Source organism: Limanda limanda, chromosome 6 (genome assembly GCF_963576545.1).
Source record: "Limanda limanda chromosome 6, fLimLim1.1, whole genome shotgun sequence".
Classification (NCBI taxonomy): Eukaryota; Metazoa; Chordata; class Actinopteri; order Pleuronectiformes; family Pleuronectidae; genus Limanda; species Limanda limanda.
In genome coordinates, this window is record NC_083641.1 from 2,755,787 (window position 1) to 2,774,076 (window position 18,290).

General features: G+C 42.5%; 1 protein-coding gene across 1 annotated transcript; it reads right to left on the minus strand.

The window, feature by feature from the left end:
* Window positions 1-541: 541 nt before the first annotated feature.
* LOC133003625 (E3 ubiquitin-protein ligase TRIM35-like) lies at window positions 542-7,083 on the minus strand. Its single transcript, XM_061073414.1, has 4 exons — window positions 6,289-7,083; window positions 3,361-3,397; window positions 2,930-2,998; window positions 542-606 (listed from the first exon to the last, which is right to left on the minus strand). The coding sequence occupies exons 1-4, from the start codon at window positions 7,081-7,083 to the stop codon at window positions 542-544; spliced, it is 966 nt and encodes a 321-aa protein (XP_060929397.1).
* Window positions 7,084-18,290: the final 11,207 nt, after the last annotated feature.

Here is an 18,290-nt window from a genome sequence, read left to right on the forward strand (position 1 = left end):
TGGGTGCTTTCTAAGAGCTTCAACCATTACAGGTTGTAATATAAAGCTTATAACACGTCCTCTGAGTAGCACTACTACAGAGACATGTTAAAGTTCCACCAAGGCCCAAAGGTCTATGAATTATTCTCTGGGAAAACAACGGAAATGTTATTGTTGAACAAAATGTAAGGATTTCTTCACTCACGTCCTTCCAACAAGTTTGATGGACATCTTGCTTACAAATAAACCAACAAAGAAACGGGCAGGAATGACAACATAACCCTCTTGGTGGAGGTAACATGGCGTTGCTCTCCATTTTTGATGCTGAACTTAATTATTATTATAATTAAACAGATCCAGTAGATGAATAACCATTACGCTTGACGATGGTTGCCACCTGCTTATGAACCAGACATAGTAGAAGAAGAAAAAAAACAGATGAGGGTAATGAAAAGAAATCTCTGAACGTGACCTTTATTGAAGCATAATGAAGTGAAGGAGTAAAACACATGCGCACAATCACACACGCACAAATGAAGTCCTCACCTCCTGTGACATATCTTTATGACAGTAAACCCCAGGACACGGGGTGAGGCGGGAACATCCTTGAAGCGCACTCTGAGTGGTCTGGAATGAGCAGATAAGCGAAAGTAAGTCCGCTAAAAGTGAAATATGGTAAGAGTTGACGTGTAACCCGAGCATGCTCCTCTCAAGAGCCCCCCCGCTGGATCACTGCCCCGGGGCCGCACACACCAAAGTGAATGGGAGAATCCTAATGAAGCTGTGAGGACTCAATCAATACTAGCTCGAGGGTAGGGGGTGGGGGGGTGAGAGGGGCTGCAGGGAGGCAGAGAGAGGAGAGAGGGGAAGATGTATGAGGAAGGGTTAGAAAGGGGAGGGATGAATGGAGGGAGAGAAAGAGAGGGATGAAGCAGGGTGGGAATATACGAGAGAGGAAGGAAAAATGAGAGGAGAAAAAAAAAGTAAGGGCAGTAATGCAGAGAGAAGGATGGAAAGACAGGTGAAGGAGAGGGAAAGAGGTTTAAAGAAAGCGAACGCATAAGGGAGAGGGAATTGAAAAGGATAAGAGACGGGGTTGGACAGAAAAATGTAGGCAGAAGAGAAGTGAGAGGAAAGGAGAAGAGAGAGACTGAGGGAAGCGAAAAACCATGCAGATATTTATTTAAACAAAGCCATTTACATACGTATATATACACACATACTGTATAAATGTGTGTGTGTGGAGAGAGAGAGAGAGAGAAAGAGAGAGAGAGAGTCCGAATCGAAGACACTTAAAGAAAGCCCATTGATTGTGGTCACGGCTGGCTGAGCCCTTCTGTTTGGTTAGTCATCTATTTCTCCTGTATGCTGAGATCAACCCTTTCTCCTCCACCTGCTCCACCTCCTCCTCCTCCTCCTCTATCCCTCCATCTGAGATGACTTGACCGCCTAGAACTGCAACTTTCTCATGGAGAGGAGAGCAAACTTATAATTACTGCCTTCAACTTTCTATAAGCAATTCACCTCGAGATCAGCAGGGAACCACAGGAGGTTAACATGAGCAGTGTCTCTGTGATATGTCCACGTCAAAGTGCACAAACACACACAGTGGGGACGCATTGACACTTTTTGACAACGCCCAGACTTTAAAACACCAAAGCACTTGGTTTCATATCTTAAGTTAAATATTTACAGACTCTGGGTCCATTGGCTATCATCTGATGACAGATTAGCCTCTGGGTGAAACAGCCAATATCTCAGAGCTTCAGATGTAGTCACCAGATAACAGGGCCACTGTACACTGTCTCCAGTCTGACTATTTATTAACTAATATGACACAAGTCGAAAGTTTCTCCACACATAACACAAACAATGATACTCTTTGAAGGACTTTTAGGTCCAGATGACATGTTGGCTCATCTCTATTAACAACTATCTGCATATGAATGTAGAAAGATTAGAATGCTCATAAATACTAAATGCTTTTCAGTCAATGTCTTCCACCTGTTTTTGCTCGTCACATAGATCTCATCCCATAAGAAGCTTCCGGCATCAGCATCTTGTCCCTTAGCTACAGATTCTGCTGAATCTGTTCATAGAGATTATGTAATTCATGAGGAACATTCACAGTTCAAGTTTGGTGAAAAACATACTCTCACTTATGATAATTACAAAAGTTTAACGTTCAGATTTCAGAAATCATTAATGTAATCCTCCCTGCTACCTGCACATTCCATGTAGAGGCAGACAACGTGAGTTTATCTACAAAATACAAAAATAAAAAACTTTTGGACACTATTTGGGTCATTTTCCCTAAAAAAAAAATTGGATTATCAATGTTATTTAGTTCATATTATACTGAACGTGTTTTCCCCTCAGGACTAACTAGAAATTATTCAGTGTCTGCTACAACTTTCAGCTCTTTTCAATCACGGCTTTTCTGATGCTTCTGCTTCTATTGAGTCACATCTGAGGATTTTTATTCAATTATTTTTATGCAGACATGATTTCATCATCATACAGTTCTCTCTCTCCTCCCGACTGTCATTGTTTCTCTTTCATTCAGCTCCAGTGCAATGCATAATAGTATATATTGCTTGGTTAATGACCATCAGTAGTGTAACACTAATCTGCAATGCATTGTGGGAAATGTTATGACCCATTAGGAGATTATTAATGTATTTTTGGGGTTCAGGTGCAGTGTTAGGTGTAGAGCGAGGTCATAGGGAAATACAGACTCTCCAAACTGAGGGGTGGTGTTAACCCCCTTTTTATCAAACAACTCCATCCACCTGGTGGCAACACACACCTAATACACAGAGGAGTGCAACAGCAGCTGACTGCAACAGGACACGACTCTGGAGACAGTGACCCAGAACACAGACTCTTTTCCCTACGCTACTTCACTATGCAGAGGGAAATGAAATAAAACCAAACAACTGCATTTGACCTGGCAGAGCTGGGAGCCTGGTGTGGCTGGTGTGGCTCTCAACAGGCCACATCGTGGTTCTTGGGCCCACTGGTGGAAAACGTCAGGAAAAGTGTGAGTAATCAATGACACCCCTCGTCAGATAGTCTGCCTACCCAAGGTGTGAGTAAGTGAGACATACGTGTCAAGTAAAGTTCAAATGCCACAGGGACTGAACAGGGCTAGCCGATGGGAACAGGCATTTAATGGGTGTTACAGTTCAGTTTGTCTCGTAACAGGATACTATGAGTCCACAAGGATACCAAAATTCAAACAGCATTACAATATGGACAACAAAGAGGGTGGTGAGGGATTTAAAACACAGCCCTGGTTGATCTGACAACACCGGTGGTCACTGGTGGTAAAGGCGTGTTTTAATGATACTGATTCAGTGGTTTTGTTCAGGATTATACCTGTATCAGCCACCAGCATCTTAAATTCCTGTGAGATCTGTAACAGAAGAAGAAATATTCAGCTATCACACCTTTAACTATCCTGCCCACTTCCACTCCTGGGGAGGAGTCACTGTTCTTTTGATTCCATTCAGTAAAAGGTCACGAGGGCAGACTGTGATCAAAGCAGCATCATGGTCAGCTGTATCCCATCATATAATCATCCGATTAACATCAATAAGGCCCCATGACTGGAAGGATGATGTGAGGAATGGACAGAGAGGAGGGGTGCTGGGGAAATAGACGTAAGGCTGAGGAATGGGAAAAGACAAGAAATATGAACTGTGTAAATACGGCTATGAAAAACTGTCAGCAAATGCAGTTATATTAGAAGTGGGACAAAGGGAGAGAGAAATTGAAAGAGAGAGGCGATCGATAGAGAAAGAAGCTGCGAGATTAGAGATGAGACTGGATGGAGGAGGAGGAGGAATTTACCAAGGTCAACAAGGATGAAGTGTATCACCTGATAACAGCACTACTGAAAATCCAAACTGGCCTTTCAGGTACAAGAGACTGGGAATAAGACAGTTAACCCCTGCAGCCCTGTGCATGTGGGGGGTACAAGCAGGACACTGGTCGATTCATCTGTGTGCGATCACTCCCATCGAACACTGTGCAATTGAATGAGATGTAATTTCTTGCTTGTGTGTATAGCAGAAGACATTATGCAGCTACATACACCGACCAAGTTACATTAGGGGGCACATAACACAGGGCTGCTTTGTTGTTCAACCTGCAGGTCGAAAGCGCAGGTAGATCATTTTGATGATTTGATTATTTTTATGTCACCATATCAGACTAACATAGACTTTCAGTGGGTGCAGTGGGTGCTGATCTCTGTCATGGCAACGATATTCACAGTTACTTCCTGTTTGGCAATTTGTCTTCAAAGTTAAAACACAACATTTGTTTTGTTGCTGTACTGCTTTATATCGAGCAGAATTGCAGGGTTTTATTTTGAAAAGTTCTGAACTTGGGTCTAAAGATTGTGCTGATTGTGCTAAGCTCCGAAAAAGCCACCATCCAATGGATACAAAAAATAACATCAGTTCAGTCAATCATTGAAACTTATATATAAACTGCGCCCGTGATGAGTAATAAAGCAAATTCTGTTTCATTTCATGAAAAAAATTGACTATACGCTATAAGTCATACGTTTTTTTTAACTTCACTCTGCACTGCTAGACTGTTCACACAGCTCCAGAGCTTTAACAGCACTTAGCATACAGGCAGGTTTAGAACAACCGCCTGCACCAGTTATTATAACAATTCATCAGTTACAATAGCGCCCTTGCCACCTGATGTCGGTGACTCTGTCCCTAATAATAATAATTATAGAAAGAAAGAAAAAGAAAAGTCAGTCTTGGTTTTTATTGCAGAAGAAACTGAGGTTGCAGAGCTCTATTGCACACAGAAACACATACACACACACATACTGTACACACACACACACACACATACTGGGATGAGCCTCAATACTCGCTCCCTTTGACACTAATGAGCCTTTTGATCCCAGCTGAATAGATACATGTCCATAAACCCATGATACTGTGTCATGTGGTTACTGAGGTACTTAGCTGGCTGAGCCATAGATAAATCACAAGTTAAGGTGTGTGTGTGTGTGCGTCTGTGTGCATGTGTGTGTGATTGCTGTTAGATGTCTAACCTCAATGGAGAAAAAACTGTGAAAACCCTCTGTCCAACCTGTGTTAATGTGCAATTTAACATGCACCATGGACAAGAGGAAATAGGATTAGAAAAGCACACACACACACGCACGCACACGCACGCACGCGCACACACACACACACACACACACACACACACACACACACACACACACACACACACACACACACACACACACACACACACACACTGTATCCATCTGGAGGAAGCAGCTTAGCCACGATCATTATGTGGATATGGATATTGTATAATATCCATATCCACTCCATAAGTAGAGCGTACAGTATAATCGTATTCCAGCGCCTCCTCCCTGACATCACCTGTCACATTTCTCATTTCATTTTGGGGCCTTTCTGCTGCAGGTTTTACACATTCAGTGTGTAACTCATATACAGGTCCCTCAGAGACGAACTGTATGTGTTTTCATGGCGCACAAAACTGTGCTCACCACACTGCATTAGCACGGCTTGTGGCGTGTTAACACCCAGCGCTTTGGCATTAAGTGTCGATGAGAGATGATACAGCTAATATGTGTTTATGTTCTGTCAAACCATTTGCACCATGAACTGTGTGTGTGTGTGTGTGAGTGTTTGTGTTTGTGTGTGTGTGTGTGTGTGTGTGTGTGTGTGTGTGTGTGTGTGTGAGAGAGAGAGAGAGAGTGTGAGTGAGAAGGGCGTGAAAGTCCTCCAACCTAACTATGTCAGCTATTTCATTTTGTTCCTCTGAGAGCCGGGGCATCTGTCAAACAGAAACTACAGCTGTCCTCCACTCCTCAAGTTTTCCCGGAAGTCCCCTCCGTGTCTCTTTTTACATTGTCAGATCTGCTCAGTGTGGATATTATCACTTTACAGAGTAACACATCATATAATGTTTTTTTTCAATAACAAGTAGATACCCCCAGTACTTCTGCCCCTTTTGTGGTTCATTTTCAGAGTCAAAGTCAGACGTTTCCATTTTTACAAAAGCAAGTAGTGACATATCTATTCACTTTCCCACTGTTCAATTTCAATTCCTTTCCATTGAAAAGAGAATTATTTTGTGTTGTTGTGGTATTAATTCCAGTGTCTCCTCTTCATGACACTTCCAGTCTATGAAGCAGCACATGATCATATTGATTTCAGGTTGGAAAACAGCTTATGGTATATTAATATCAATACAAATAATTGTAATAACAATAGCAATAATAATAATAATAATAACCAGATGTTTGGCCTCGTCGGCCAGCTGTGGATTTTCCAGCAGGGGGCGCTGCTGGACTCGTTCCACTGCAGCCTTGTAGTTGAGCAGGAACGAGACGTCTTCAGCTGTCAGCTCATCCTCTGTGGTTCTGATTGTGTCTGAAAGAGCCGTTATGTCTCTGCTCAGAGACTCAATCTCCTCCTTCATCATCCAACTCTTTTGCTCCTCTTCCTCCCTCAGTGCAGCCATCCTGGCCTCCTCTTCCTCCTCCAGAAACTGATGAAGCTTTTTAAACTGCTCCTTGATCTGCGTCTCTTTGAGTCCGGCCTGGACCTTAATGTGTTTTGCTGTTTGTTCAAACAGCACTTTAACACGTTCAAGACACTGTAACTTCTTCTTCAAGGGCTCCAGAGTTCCCTGCAGCTGCTTCTTGTGTTGTTGTGCAGCTTCATCGATGGGTCTGAATCTGTGGCCGGTGTGTTTTTCTGAATCTCTGCAGACGAGACACACTGGCTGCTGATGGTCCAGACAGAAGAGTCTGAGTTTCTCTGAGTGCAGACTGCAGAGAGCATGTGAAGAGCTCTGATCTCTCTCCTGTAAGAAGGTCTCACACAGGTTCTTCAACACCAGGCTAACAGGTGGTTTAATCATTGAATGTCTTCTCTTACAAAGTGGACACTCTTTTACTTCTTTGTCTTTCCACCAGCTCTTCACACAGTCTTTACAGAAGCTGTGGCTACATGACAGAACAACAGGATCTGTGAAGACATCACGGCAGACGGCACAACAGAGATCCTCTTCTAATCTGGAAGCCATTGAGTCTCCAGGTGAAGCTGAAAACAGACAGTCAGTCAGTCACAGCTCCACAAACTTCTCTGAGGTTCCCTTCCTGTCTGAGTCGAGGTGTTTGTTGAGTCTGTGACGTGCTGAAGTATTTTTAAAGAAACAGAATGGACACATTGTCAGACAATTAAAAGATGGTTTTATAAATTCAAATCAGCTCATTAGTTAAATGAGTAAATGAGTTAAATTAAAGTTTGCTCATTAATTTGTGTGTGAGTGCAGTAAAAAGTATGACATCATCAAATGATTGTATATTTTGTCGTGATTATTATACCTTACGTGTGATACAATTATACAGTGTGACTTTGGGCATTCAGTAATTGTGGCTGTCAGAAACATATTTAATAATATAAAGATTCCTTTGATCTATGACCACTGACACTGTCACTGCTGGAGTGGAGTTGTTTGTTTACGGCTCAGCATCAAAGGATTCATGGTCCATGTATCCGCGTTACAGAACATCGTGTTTTATTGGCATGTAATCAAACTTTGACACCACGCCACGGTCACACCGTGTGACGAAAAATCGATCTGTGAATAACTTTTAATCTCTGTCTTGGTGTGATGACACTCATCTCAATTTGAAGTCGGTCTGATGAAAGCCCTGGTACAAGTACCTCAAAGTAAAAATGTGAAATATGGCCAAAATGGCCACTAAATGCAAAATAGCAGGCTTCCTGTGGCGTTTTTCCAATTGCACTTAAGACTTTTTTGTTTGTCTGGTCATGATACACCTGTGTATCGATTTTTGTGAAGATTGGTCAATGTCAACACGTTCCTGGGGTCTCGGGGGGCACCGTTGAGCGATTTTGCGACGCCCATTGAAAATTCCTCCAGAATGTGTACATTTTCCCCACTTTCAGCAGGGTAGAGCCCTCAAAAAGCCAATTCATTTGCCTGAATAATAATAATAATCCTTACAATTTCAAACGGGCCTCACCTGACCTTTGATCAGGGCTCGGGCCCTAAAAATAATCAATAGTCAGTTTCTATTGACGTCTATTAGAAAATGCCTCTATTTCTCATATGATTATAACGTCAGTGAACATTTTCCAAAGGAGTTTATGGTCTTAAAGTTTTAAGTCTTATTCAATTCACCATGATGACATTAATGAATAACAATATACAGTAATAAACAAAAAGGTTCTTATATCTCTATAAATTTGCTACATTTTTATTCATTTATTAAGACTATTGTATACAAATAAGAACATAGTCAGCTAATTTTTTTCCAGAATGACTTAACTTACTAGTATAATAGTCATTTGTATTTAAATGTCAGAATCAGAATCAGAATCCCAAGGTATTTATTGCCAAGTAGGTTTACACCTACACAGATTCGAATCAGTGAACGTTTACAAAGTCCATTCATGTTCCCATTATGAACATGAACATGTGTGCAGAGGTAATCCCTGTGTGTTTGGACGTGTATGTTCAACATCACCTTCCTATACTCTTAATTCCCTGACTGTATCAGCTTGATGTGTAAGTCTATGTTAATGTTAACAGTGATTTGTTATGATGGGTCTGTAAACTTTGGCCTGAGAGAGGAGGAGGAGCTGTGGACGCAGGGAAGGTGTTTAGAGAGAGAGTTTGTGTGTGCGTGTGTGTGCGTGTGTGTGCGTGTGTGTGACCAGCACAACAGTCGGATGACTCACCATCAGGAGAGGACAGGGCCAGGACACATCTATCGGGGGATGATGACTTCATTACTTCCTGAAAGATAGATAGAAACATCGCTCCATCTTTTCCTCCACTCAGGGTCCAGTGTGAAACTCTTCGAGGAGCAAACAGAGGAGGAACCATTGAATCATACTAATCACAACACTGTTTTTCGGGGGCTTTGACCTATGCTGTTGTCTCCGCGGGGCGAGCTTTGTTTGCCATTGATTTACTCTCATTGTTTCACGACCTCCCCACCTCTTTTAGCAGGGACAGGCAAAACAAGAGCGATGGATTTGTAATAATAATTCCAAACAGCACCATGGATTTTTGTTGTAAAGCCTCGCTCACAAGCAAAATTGAGACTTATTGATTTTATGCCCATGGCGCTTCTCATCAGCAACAGAAAAGAGCATCAGAGTTTTTCAGAGGGGAAAAGCAGTGGGTGAAACAATCCATGCAGAGCTGGGCTATTAAGATTCCACCTCTTTCTTTCTTCTCACCCTTACTTTCCCTGTAATTGTCTCCTTCACTCTTTTCTTTCAATATGGCACTCTGACACGTCTACAGTATGTTGCCAACATGAACTCAGCTTCACACTTTTTAGTAACCTGCTGGTTAAAAGACTTGCAATGAATTAACAATAATCCTTTTGGAATAGCGTAGAATAAAGTAGTACTATCATCTGGAGCGTCCTCTGTTTCAAATATTCTTAACAATGGAAACCAGGAGTAAACTGAAGTATTAAGTCAAAGAGAAACAAGGATCAACAATGATTACATTGTTTCAAGTTCAAGGTAAGACTATCATCAGCATGTAAAGTGGGAGTGATTTCAGAGTGCACACACGCTGTCTCCTGGTGAGTGGCAGACTCTTTAATGTGTCTCTGCTTTGTTAAGTCAAGACTGAAAAAGCCCCATTAACCTGCTGGTTTGATGGGAGATTAGAACTTTTGAGAGTTCTCTTGTTGTCTTTTTTATTCAAGCTTAAATGTGTGTTTCTGTTTTATCTTAATACACGGTTATTTACTGTGATACCTCTTAGAAAACCTCCAGGGCAACAGAGGCAGTGGCCGATCCATAACATGGCTACTGACTGGACCTGGAAACATATGAATGGCCCAGTGGAGTCCTTTTTTAAGCTTGGTATGTAACTGAATGCATCTATTTCATTAACCTCTCTGATGTAATGGCTTGAACTGATTCTCTTTAGTGAGGCTATCTGATGTCAGATGGGAGTGATGGTGATGATAATGATGATGATATCACCTTCAATAATGCTATTCCTGACTTGTAAAGGCAGGACATCCTTTTCTGATCTCACACAAAGCAGCAAGTTTTTTGTTGTGTTTGTCATTTCATGGTGTGTCAGAGAGAAAAACTAGAAATCTTATTTAGGGCCTCCCATCAGCCAGGTCTACCTGATGCATCCAGTATTGAGAATAAATACTTATCCATAAGATGGCAAAAAAAAAAAATTAATTCTGTCAGCCTGCAAGATTCGTCTTCAAGACACATTGACGTTTGGGATAATTCTACTCCACAATGGCAACAACACTCCTTCACAAAGTCTGAATGAGGTTTCAGCCTCTTAACTATAAGCTTGCTTCCAACAACATGTGCCTGTATAACTTTGTCTCTATCAGAATGGGATTGTGAAATGGTGTGGTTGTAATCATAGCAGGCCTATATTGAAATTAGCAAAAGAAAATCAAAAAAAGCAAAGCAGATATTTACCACCCATAGCTACACCTCTGTCCAGATGTTAATTTTAACATTCAGAAATGAAAGGTCTATTATTCTGTTTTTATCAACATGCCCTCCTTTGCCTTTCACATACTTCAACACTTGATCATCTTTGTTCTTAACACATTAATCCTGCCTTCTGGACCTATGTTGTGATGCTGATGTATTCATCCTCCTCTCACTACACAATGTGAAAGAAGTTAACTTTTGTGTCAGTGCACTGTTATTGAGAAAGCCATCTGTGGCAGCTTCTCACCAAGGTGGGAGTTCTTCTGATGTGTCCTCTGGGCCCACGTTGGTGTGAAATGCCAAGAGCGTTGTGTGTCAGAATCTCTCCACATTGTTTTATGAATGCTTAAAAGAATGGAAGTAACTTTGTACAAAGTCTAATCCGATCGCGTGTGAAGGCAATTTTTTTGCAGTTACAAATGGCAACACTCCAAAGCTGGAAAGCCTGTTGTCATAGAGAGAACTTTATCAGTATTGGACAGTTTCTCCTTAAAGGCGTTCAGGGTGCTGCATTTATTGGTTTGCACAAAAAAAGTGACAGGAGCAGTCTTCTCAAAAAGAGAAATATTGTTCGGAGCAACTTAATCACCTCCATCAAACTGAAGCATAGGCAGGATTGTCAGTATGTCATTTTCAGAATGTTAAAAAAGTTGTCAGACACGGTCCCTCAAATGCCAACGCTGGGACGTGAACTTCATTCAAAGCACTTCAGCTCCATAAGTCTTTTCAGACCTTCCAAATTTAAAGAAGACAATCCAACACAATACTTTTCTTTTTTTCAGGATTAACCTTCAATATAATTTTTTCCTAATGCATGACTAATAACCGGTTAGGATTCTGTGCCACCTTAAGAACCCCTTGTGAGGTCAGTAAGTGACAGGGAATGTGCAGGGAATCGGAGTTGGGCTCCTCACTCCCTCTGTCTCGTTGGATCTCTCTCCCTGCTTGTCACTGTCTGCCTCGCTGGAAGTGAAATCACAGCGGCTGTATTGGCTTTCTGCAGCACTCCTCAGCTCCAAATGGGAAGGTCACCCACAACGCGGACAAGAGAGATTCAATTTAAAATCTGTACAGCTCACTGAGGAACACTCATCCCGTGCAAGTGTGTGTGTGTGTGTGTGTGAGAGAGAGATACTGACATGCACCCTTCCTTCCTCATGACCCACAGAAAGCCATCAACGCAGTGCAATCTCCTCACATCAAAATGTGACACCACATCTGCATGTGGTGAATTTGTACAGTTATGCAGGCAGATTGTACGAGGGGAAACTCTTAAGGTTGTATTCTGGGTTGCATAAATAAATGTCCTTGTTCCTTGTAAACACATGATGCATACTAACAGAGCGCATGTGCATGCCTACACCCTTCAGCAGGGCCCAGAGTGGCGCCGTCAGGGGTTGTGGTGGAGCAGGTAGTGTCGCCCATGGCTTGTATGCGCTCAACCCACCAGGGGCCCATAGAGAGATTGTCCCTTTCGGCCAGGAACCTGCCCACAAAGACAGGAAGTGGAACCCTTCCACCTGATACCGTGGCACTGCTGGGCCCCGGGGGAGAAACATTTCACTGTGACGCCCCATGATGGATTAGCTGCTGTTCCCAAAATGTGTTTACCTAGGCGCACACAGACGGTTAGCAGCAGGCTGCTCCGCATACAATGGAGGCAAACAAGGTAGCAGAGGCTGCGGAGCAAATAAGGCCACGCTTTAGGAGAAAAAAGTCACAAATGAAACTGTGCAAAGGCAACGTGAAGGAGTGGGAGGCTTCGGAGTCATTACTCATTGTTGTGCGTTGTCAAACGAGATTAACCCTTTCATCTGTTCAATCCAAGCAGCCGTGGCGCAGTTCTCAGGCCGGTGACAGCCGTGCTCCTTCGCCTTTCTTCTCTCCCTTTTCTTTGATGCAGTTCCAGTCCAGCAAACTAACTCACCGGGTCCTTTCATCAGGCGGCAGCGCGCCATAAAAAATGAGTGGTGCGGCCTTCACGCAATCAGGCTGAACCACATTCAGCATCACGGGTCAGAGTCTGACACAGGGACCTTGTCTCAGGTCAAAGCAAAGCTCCCCTCCACCCGTCAGACCTGTCGCACAAAATGATAACAGGCTGTATAATGGAAATACATTGGCTCCTATACAATGTTGTGTAACACAACTTGACTGCACCATATGTTCTGCCAGACAAACAATATGACAATATAAATCTAGTAAAATTGATCTTAGGTAATTTGCCTCATCACTGCCAAACGTGACTGTTTAGATTAAGCAGCTTAAAACTTCCTGTCACAGCACATCAACATAGACGAAATATGATTAGGAAATTGTGTCATAATATTGCTCATGCTGCTCATACTATCTGAACTAGAAGGACACTAAATAGAGAGCATAGCTACACCAGTCCCCCTCACAATCCAATCATCAGTTCCTAAAATGTGTTAGATTTGTTTCATCAATATTAATGAATTATTTCCTTGGAAAATGGTGAAAATTTTGAATAGTACCTAATCTCAGAAAGCTGGAGAAAGTGGAGAAAAAATTCTGGATCTGCCCCATGATTTGAATATGGATTCTTTCTTGAACCATACCACATCCTTCCATCAAGTTTTGTAGAAATCTGTTCAGTTGCTTTAGTGTAATGGGGTTTGAATAAATTAAAAAAACATTCAAACCAACAAACTAATTAGATTAGATTAGATTCAACTTTATTGTCATTGCACAGTACAAGTACTTATACAACGTAATGCAGTTTAACATCTAACCAGAAGTGCAAAAAAGGCAGTAAAAGTGCAGAGTATTGTGCATATTAAAGTGAGAAATAAATAAGATATGTACAGTAAGAAATATATATGGAATATCACAGTATTAAGAGGAAATGTATGATATAAGAACGAACTAATGGACAGGGACGAAAACGTAACCTCCTTGGTGAAGGCAATAATAAAACTGCAGGTGCAGCATGGCTGAAACTTCAGTGGAAGTGAGTGGACTCTGATATGTGACTCCTCAAATTGTTCAATGAACAATCTAATGTATTATGTTTTAGAAAAGTACTTTCTGGAACTGGTCATGGTGGATGTTCCTCATTAACCAGCAGATCGTCTCCATGGTCTAAACTACTGCAGATGAACCCATCGATGATCAACATGTCGAGATAACCATGAGCGGTGAGCATTACCACGTGCTTGTGTGATTTGAGCGTCCCTTTGGCTTTCCGATCCCTTTCCTGCAATCCATCTGCAACCTTCTTCTTCATCACATCTCCCTCTCATCTCTCCTCCTGTCGTCTATCCTCTCAGCAGCATGCTGTACAGCCTGGGTCTCTCTCTCCCTCTCTCTCTCTCTCTGGGGGCTGCATGCTGTGTGTATGTGCCTGGGATGGCAGACAGGCCTGACCCATTTACCAAACACTTTTATCCCCCCCCTCCTCATCCTCCTGCTCCTTCGCTCCGTCTCTCAGTAACCACCGCTGACTGGCTGTACATTTGTATGCATCTCTATCACTCCGCTGTGTTTGGTATGTACGTTGGCTCCATTCGTCTGTCCGTCTCATTTTCCCTCTCGTGTTGTTTTTCCCTACAGAATGATGAGGTGGTGGTGGTGGGGGGGGGGCGGGGGTCCCTTCTTCGTCGCCATTTGCATTTGAGAGGTTGTGTCACGGGACGCCATACACACTAATACACTTGATCCCTGCTATACCCACTCAGACGCTCAATGCGTGCGACAACTAAAGATAGAAGGCAGACAGAGACGAGTGTGGATAGTAAAGACACAAATATCACCGGAGACAGACAAGAGACAGAGAGGTGGACATCCGGGTGTCTGCATGATGTCTGCATCCAAGTGGCACACCGGTGTAGAGAAAAGGCAGCAGCCAGATACAAATAACTCAAGTTGGAAGACGCACAAACAGTTTTATCTGGAGTCAGTGCTTGAGTGTGTTGTGATGGACGAGCGACTGAACGAGCCCTTGACAGAGGAACGAGACAGTAATGACCCGACTCAGTTAGCTCCACTGAGTGTGTCTGTGTGGGGCCAAGCCTCGGCCCGTCACTTACAGCGTGTACACTCATAAATCCTGATTGTTTTAGCTAATGATGAATCGCAAACAGGTAGAGGTGCACACATACACACACCCCCACAGGGAGCACTCACAATAACATACACACCTGTACGGAGGCCGGGTTGTTTGCGTAAGTAAAGAGCTTAATAAAGTCTCACATCTGAGAAAACACAGCAGTGGCCGAGTCTAGACACTGACAGACAGGACACACACACACTGCAGACCCCAATTAGCTGACCCTAAACTTTACATACACACTCCTTTGGTCTCTCTTTCTCTCTCACACGTCTCCTCTGTCACCCCATCTCCCAAATATCCCCCCCCACCCCCACCCCCACCCCCACCCATCATGTGCTAAGTATATCACTTTCCATGCTTGGCAGGTTTGGGGGACTATTCCCTAAAATACTTTTTCTTATATAAAGCTATAGTACCATGGACTATTAGAGCCAAATACAAAAATACATGGGGAACAAATACATGATTTTGGCATTTAAGTAATAATATTACGAGAATAAAGCTGTAACATTAAGAGAATAAAGTCGCAATATAACCAGAATAAACTTGTATCAGTTATATTATATTATGAATACAGTATCAGTCTGTCAAACTGAGAAATGTGGAGGATCTTGTTAAGTCATACTGCTGTAGAAGTCTCACAAATAACTTATATTTAATGTTTTGTCTCATCAGCTCCACATTATCACAAGTATCAGGACTTTGAAAAGATTGTGTAAGAAACTGTCAGACTTTGAGGAAGTCCCCTCTTTGTGGATGAGAAAATGTTTGGTAGTGGAATGTTATCCTGGATTACATCCATGTGATATTTAAAGTGGTTTCATATTTTTTTAAGAACAATGAGATTGGTGATCGCGGAGAAATGGAACTCTGTCTGTTCTTGTAATATTACAACTTTATTCTCAAAATATTATAACATTATTCTCAAAATCTTGGATGACAGAATTTTCTGTTGTATCGCCATACAATATTTTGTCCGAGGGGCAGATCCGGGGATAGGGCAAGGGGGGGCACTGGCCCCAGTTGAAATCTGAATGGCCCCTGGAGTGGCCCTGTCCTGTCAGTAGTCTTTAAAACAAGCTAACAATAAATTTGACAATTTGCTCAGATTTGTTATTTCCTTAACTTGTTTGCAGAACACATTGTGCTTGATCAAGGAAACACTTTCTGAATAAATTAAATGATGTGTGGCTTTACTAAAAGCTATCAGATAAAATTAAACAAGGAATGACTTAAATGTCACCTTCCTGAATCAAGAAATGTACATGCATGTGTAGCATATTGGCCCCTCTGTGTAAATTGTGGCCCCTGTATGGCCCCTGATTAAGAAAAATCCTAGATTCACCACTGCGCTGTAATAATAAAGGGATACACTTCATGAAATGTGTTTTTCTTGCAAAACGTTAATTGAGAAAATACCACTCTTGTACTGCCAGCTGTGTGCTAAATGTGAAGCTACAGCTACCTCACGGTTAGCTTAGCTTAAAGACTGGAATCAGGCGGCTGTGTTAAGTTCCAACCCAATTTCCTATTACCGTTCCTTGTATAGTTAGTTAAATGAACAAAAATCTCGTTGTAAAAGAAGTGCTGTTACCAGGTGCTTTGTGTCCCACTGTTTCTCACATGATGGCAAAGCAGTGAAATGAGGTGAATGTTAATTAACGTGCATTAGAGTTTGGATAACCCACGGTGGGAAGCTGCACTCGCTGTAATGGAGACGTGAGCCTGAACCCGAGCTGCTTCCTCCAGCACTTGGCCTCCGTTCACCCTGAGTCCTGTTGCTGTTGTTCCTCATGCGAAACCTTTTCACAACATGAAATCTAATCTCTCTCTTCGCTTCCTCCGACCTTTGGCTACAACTGTGGTTTTGGAGGGAGAAGAGTCTGGGGCTGCTTCCACGAGGTTAACGTCGAACCGTGACCGCAGCCTCTCCCGCTCTTCCATCTTTGCCTCGACTCGCCGTCGACCGCAACCACGCTGCAACTACTGTCTGAGCCGTCAGTCTTCTGTCATCCCATCATCCCTCCATCCAACACACATACTGGCTGTTTTCTTCAGCCACTGTGCGGCTGCTATTGATGTCGGACAGCTCGGGTGTGTTTGGAAATCTTTACATGGGATTTTGTGGCCAGACTGTGTCAAGTGGACGTGGTTCCGCGGCCATGCAAACTGAAAGCACACACTGTAAAGTACGAAGCTGCGTCAACAGACAGCCAGTGTTTTCACCTTGATCTGTCATTAGCCCTCTGCTCACACACAGACACACACTGAGGGACACCGGTGTGTAGAAACCAAAGCCAGAGGCAGCATAACAGCATCAAAGATTGAACGGTTTGCGCCGTGAGGAAATTGCTGCTCCACCTCAGTTTGGCAGGATGTTATCAGAGGCGTGGGTGGCGGAGGGATGTCGGGGCCCTGGTGGGAGAAAGTGGGACAAAAGGGGGCGGAATCAAACCGTACTGGGAGGGCTAGCACCTATCATTAACCACTCTGACGTCACGGCACAACACTGGCATTGGCCTCGGAGAAGGTTTGGATGGGACCAGAGAAAGTTGGGGAATAAATTTGCATGGACTTGTCCAGTTGGACTCGGGGCCGAGACGTGACCTGAAGTTTTGGGTGTAACTCAGCAACTAAGGAGAATCTATTTTGAATCCACTGGTCGTGGAGTTTTAAATCTTTTCATACATCATTTCCATGATGCTCATGTCAAACAATTAAATTCACTGACTCTATGAAAATGTATATTGGACTTTTGGTAACCCAAGTGTTCATTAAAAGGAATTTAAACTCATACAATTCACAACTTCCTACGGAAATCTGGCAACCCTGCCTGATTTATAGCACAACAAATCTCCTGGCTGAGCAGATGACATTTCTAATCTGTCTACGGCATCAATTGCGTCCCCGTTTTATTCACTAGCAAATGGATCTTAACTACCAGGACAAATATAACATCCATATACTGCAAATGTAATTTACCCGACTCACTCTTGTTATTGCATTTTTCCAGTCAATAGTCTCCTGATTCTGATGATTCTAAGAGGGAAAAGGCAGGCGGAGTATGCTCAGGCACTTTTGAAAATGACATGTACAATTGATATCTTGTCAGCGTTGTATTATGTTCCTAATGATGATGACACACGACTTGTCTCGCGGTGGGGGAACAGGCACTCAAGGTCTTTACATTTATATAAATGTATTGACTATGTGCTGTGCCCCTGTAGCACTGTTGACAAAATGGATAACTGATGGGAGCAGATGGGCCAGACTGGGGTTTGGTGAGTTCTGTGGAACTAATACGCCATCTAGTGTTACTGGGAGGAGATGTCAATCTAACATAGTTATTTCCCTGCAGAGTTGTTATTTATAGACACCCAGGAGGAAAATAACCAGCACTTTACTTTATATTCTTGTACAAGCATGGATTTGAGGTTACGGTTATTTACTTTGTATTCCCATAGTAATTTAGTGAAATCAATTGTTATTAAAACTGACCTTTTACTCTATGACATTTAACTGCCAGCTACTGTCAATAGTTACTTAACAAATATTAATATGTCATATAGAAACATCAGTCTATTAATATAAAATATCATAAAGATTATATCAAAATGCAATATTCGTCATAGTGGAGTGCATATCTCCAAACATTCCTCTACATGTTTCATCAAGTTTCAGAATTTAGCCCC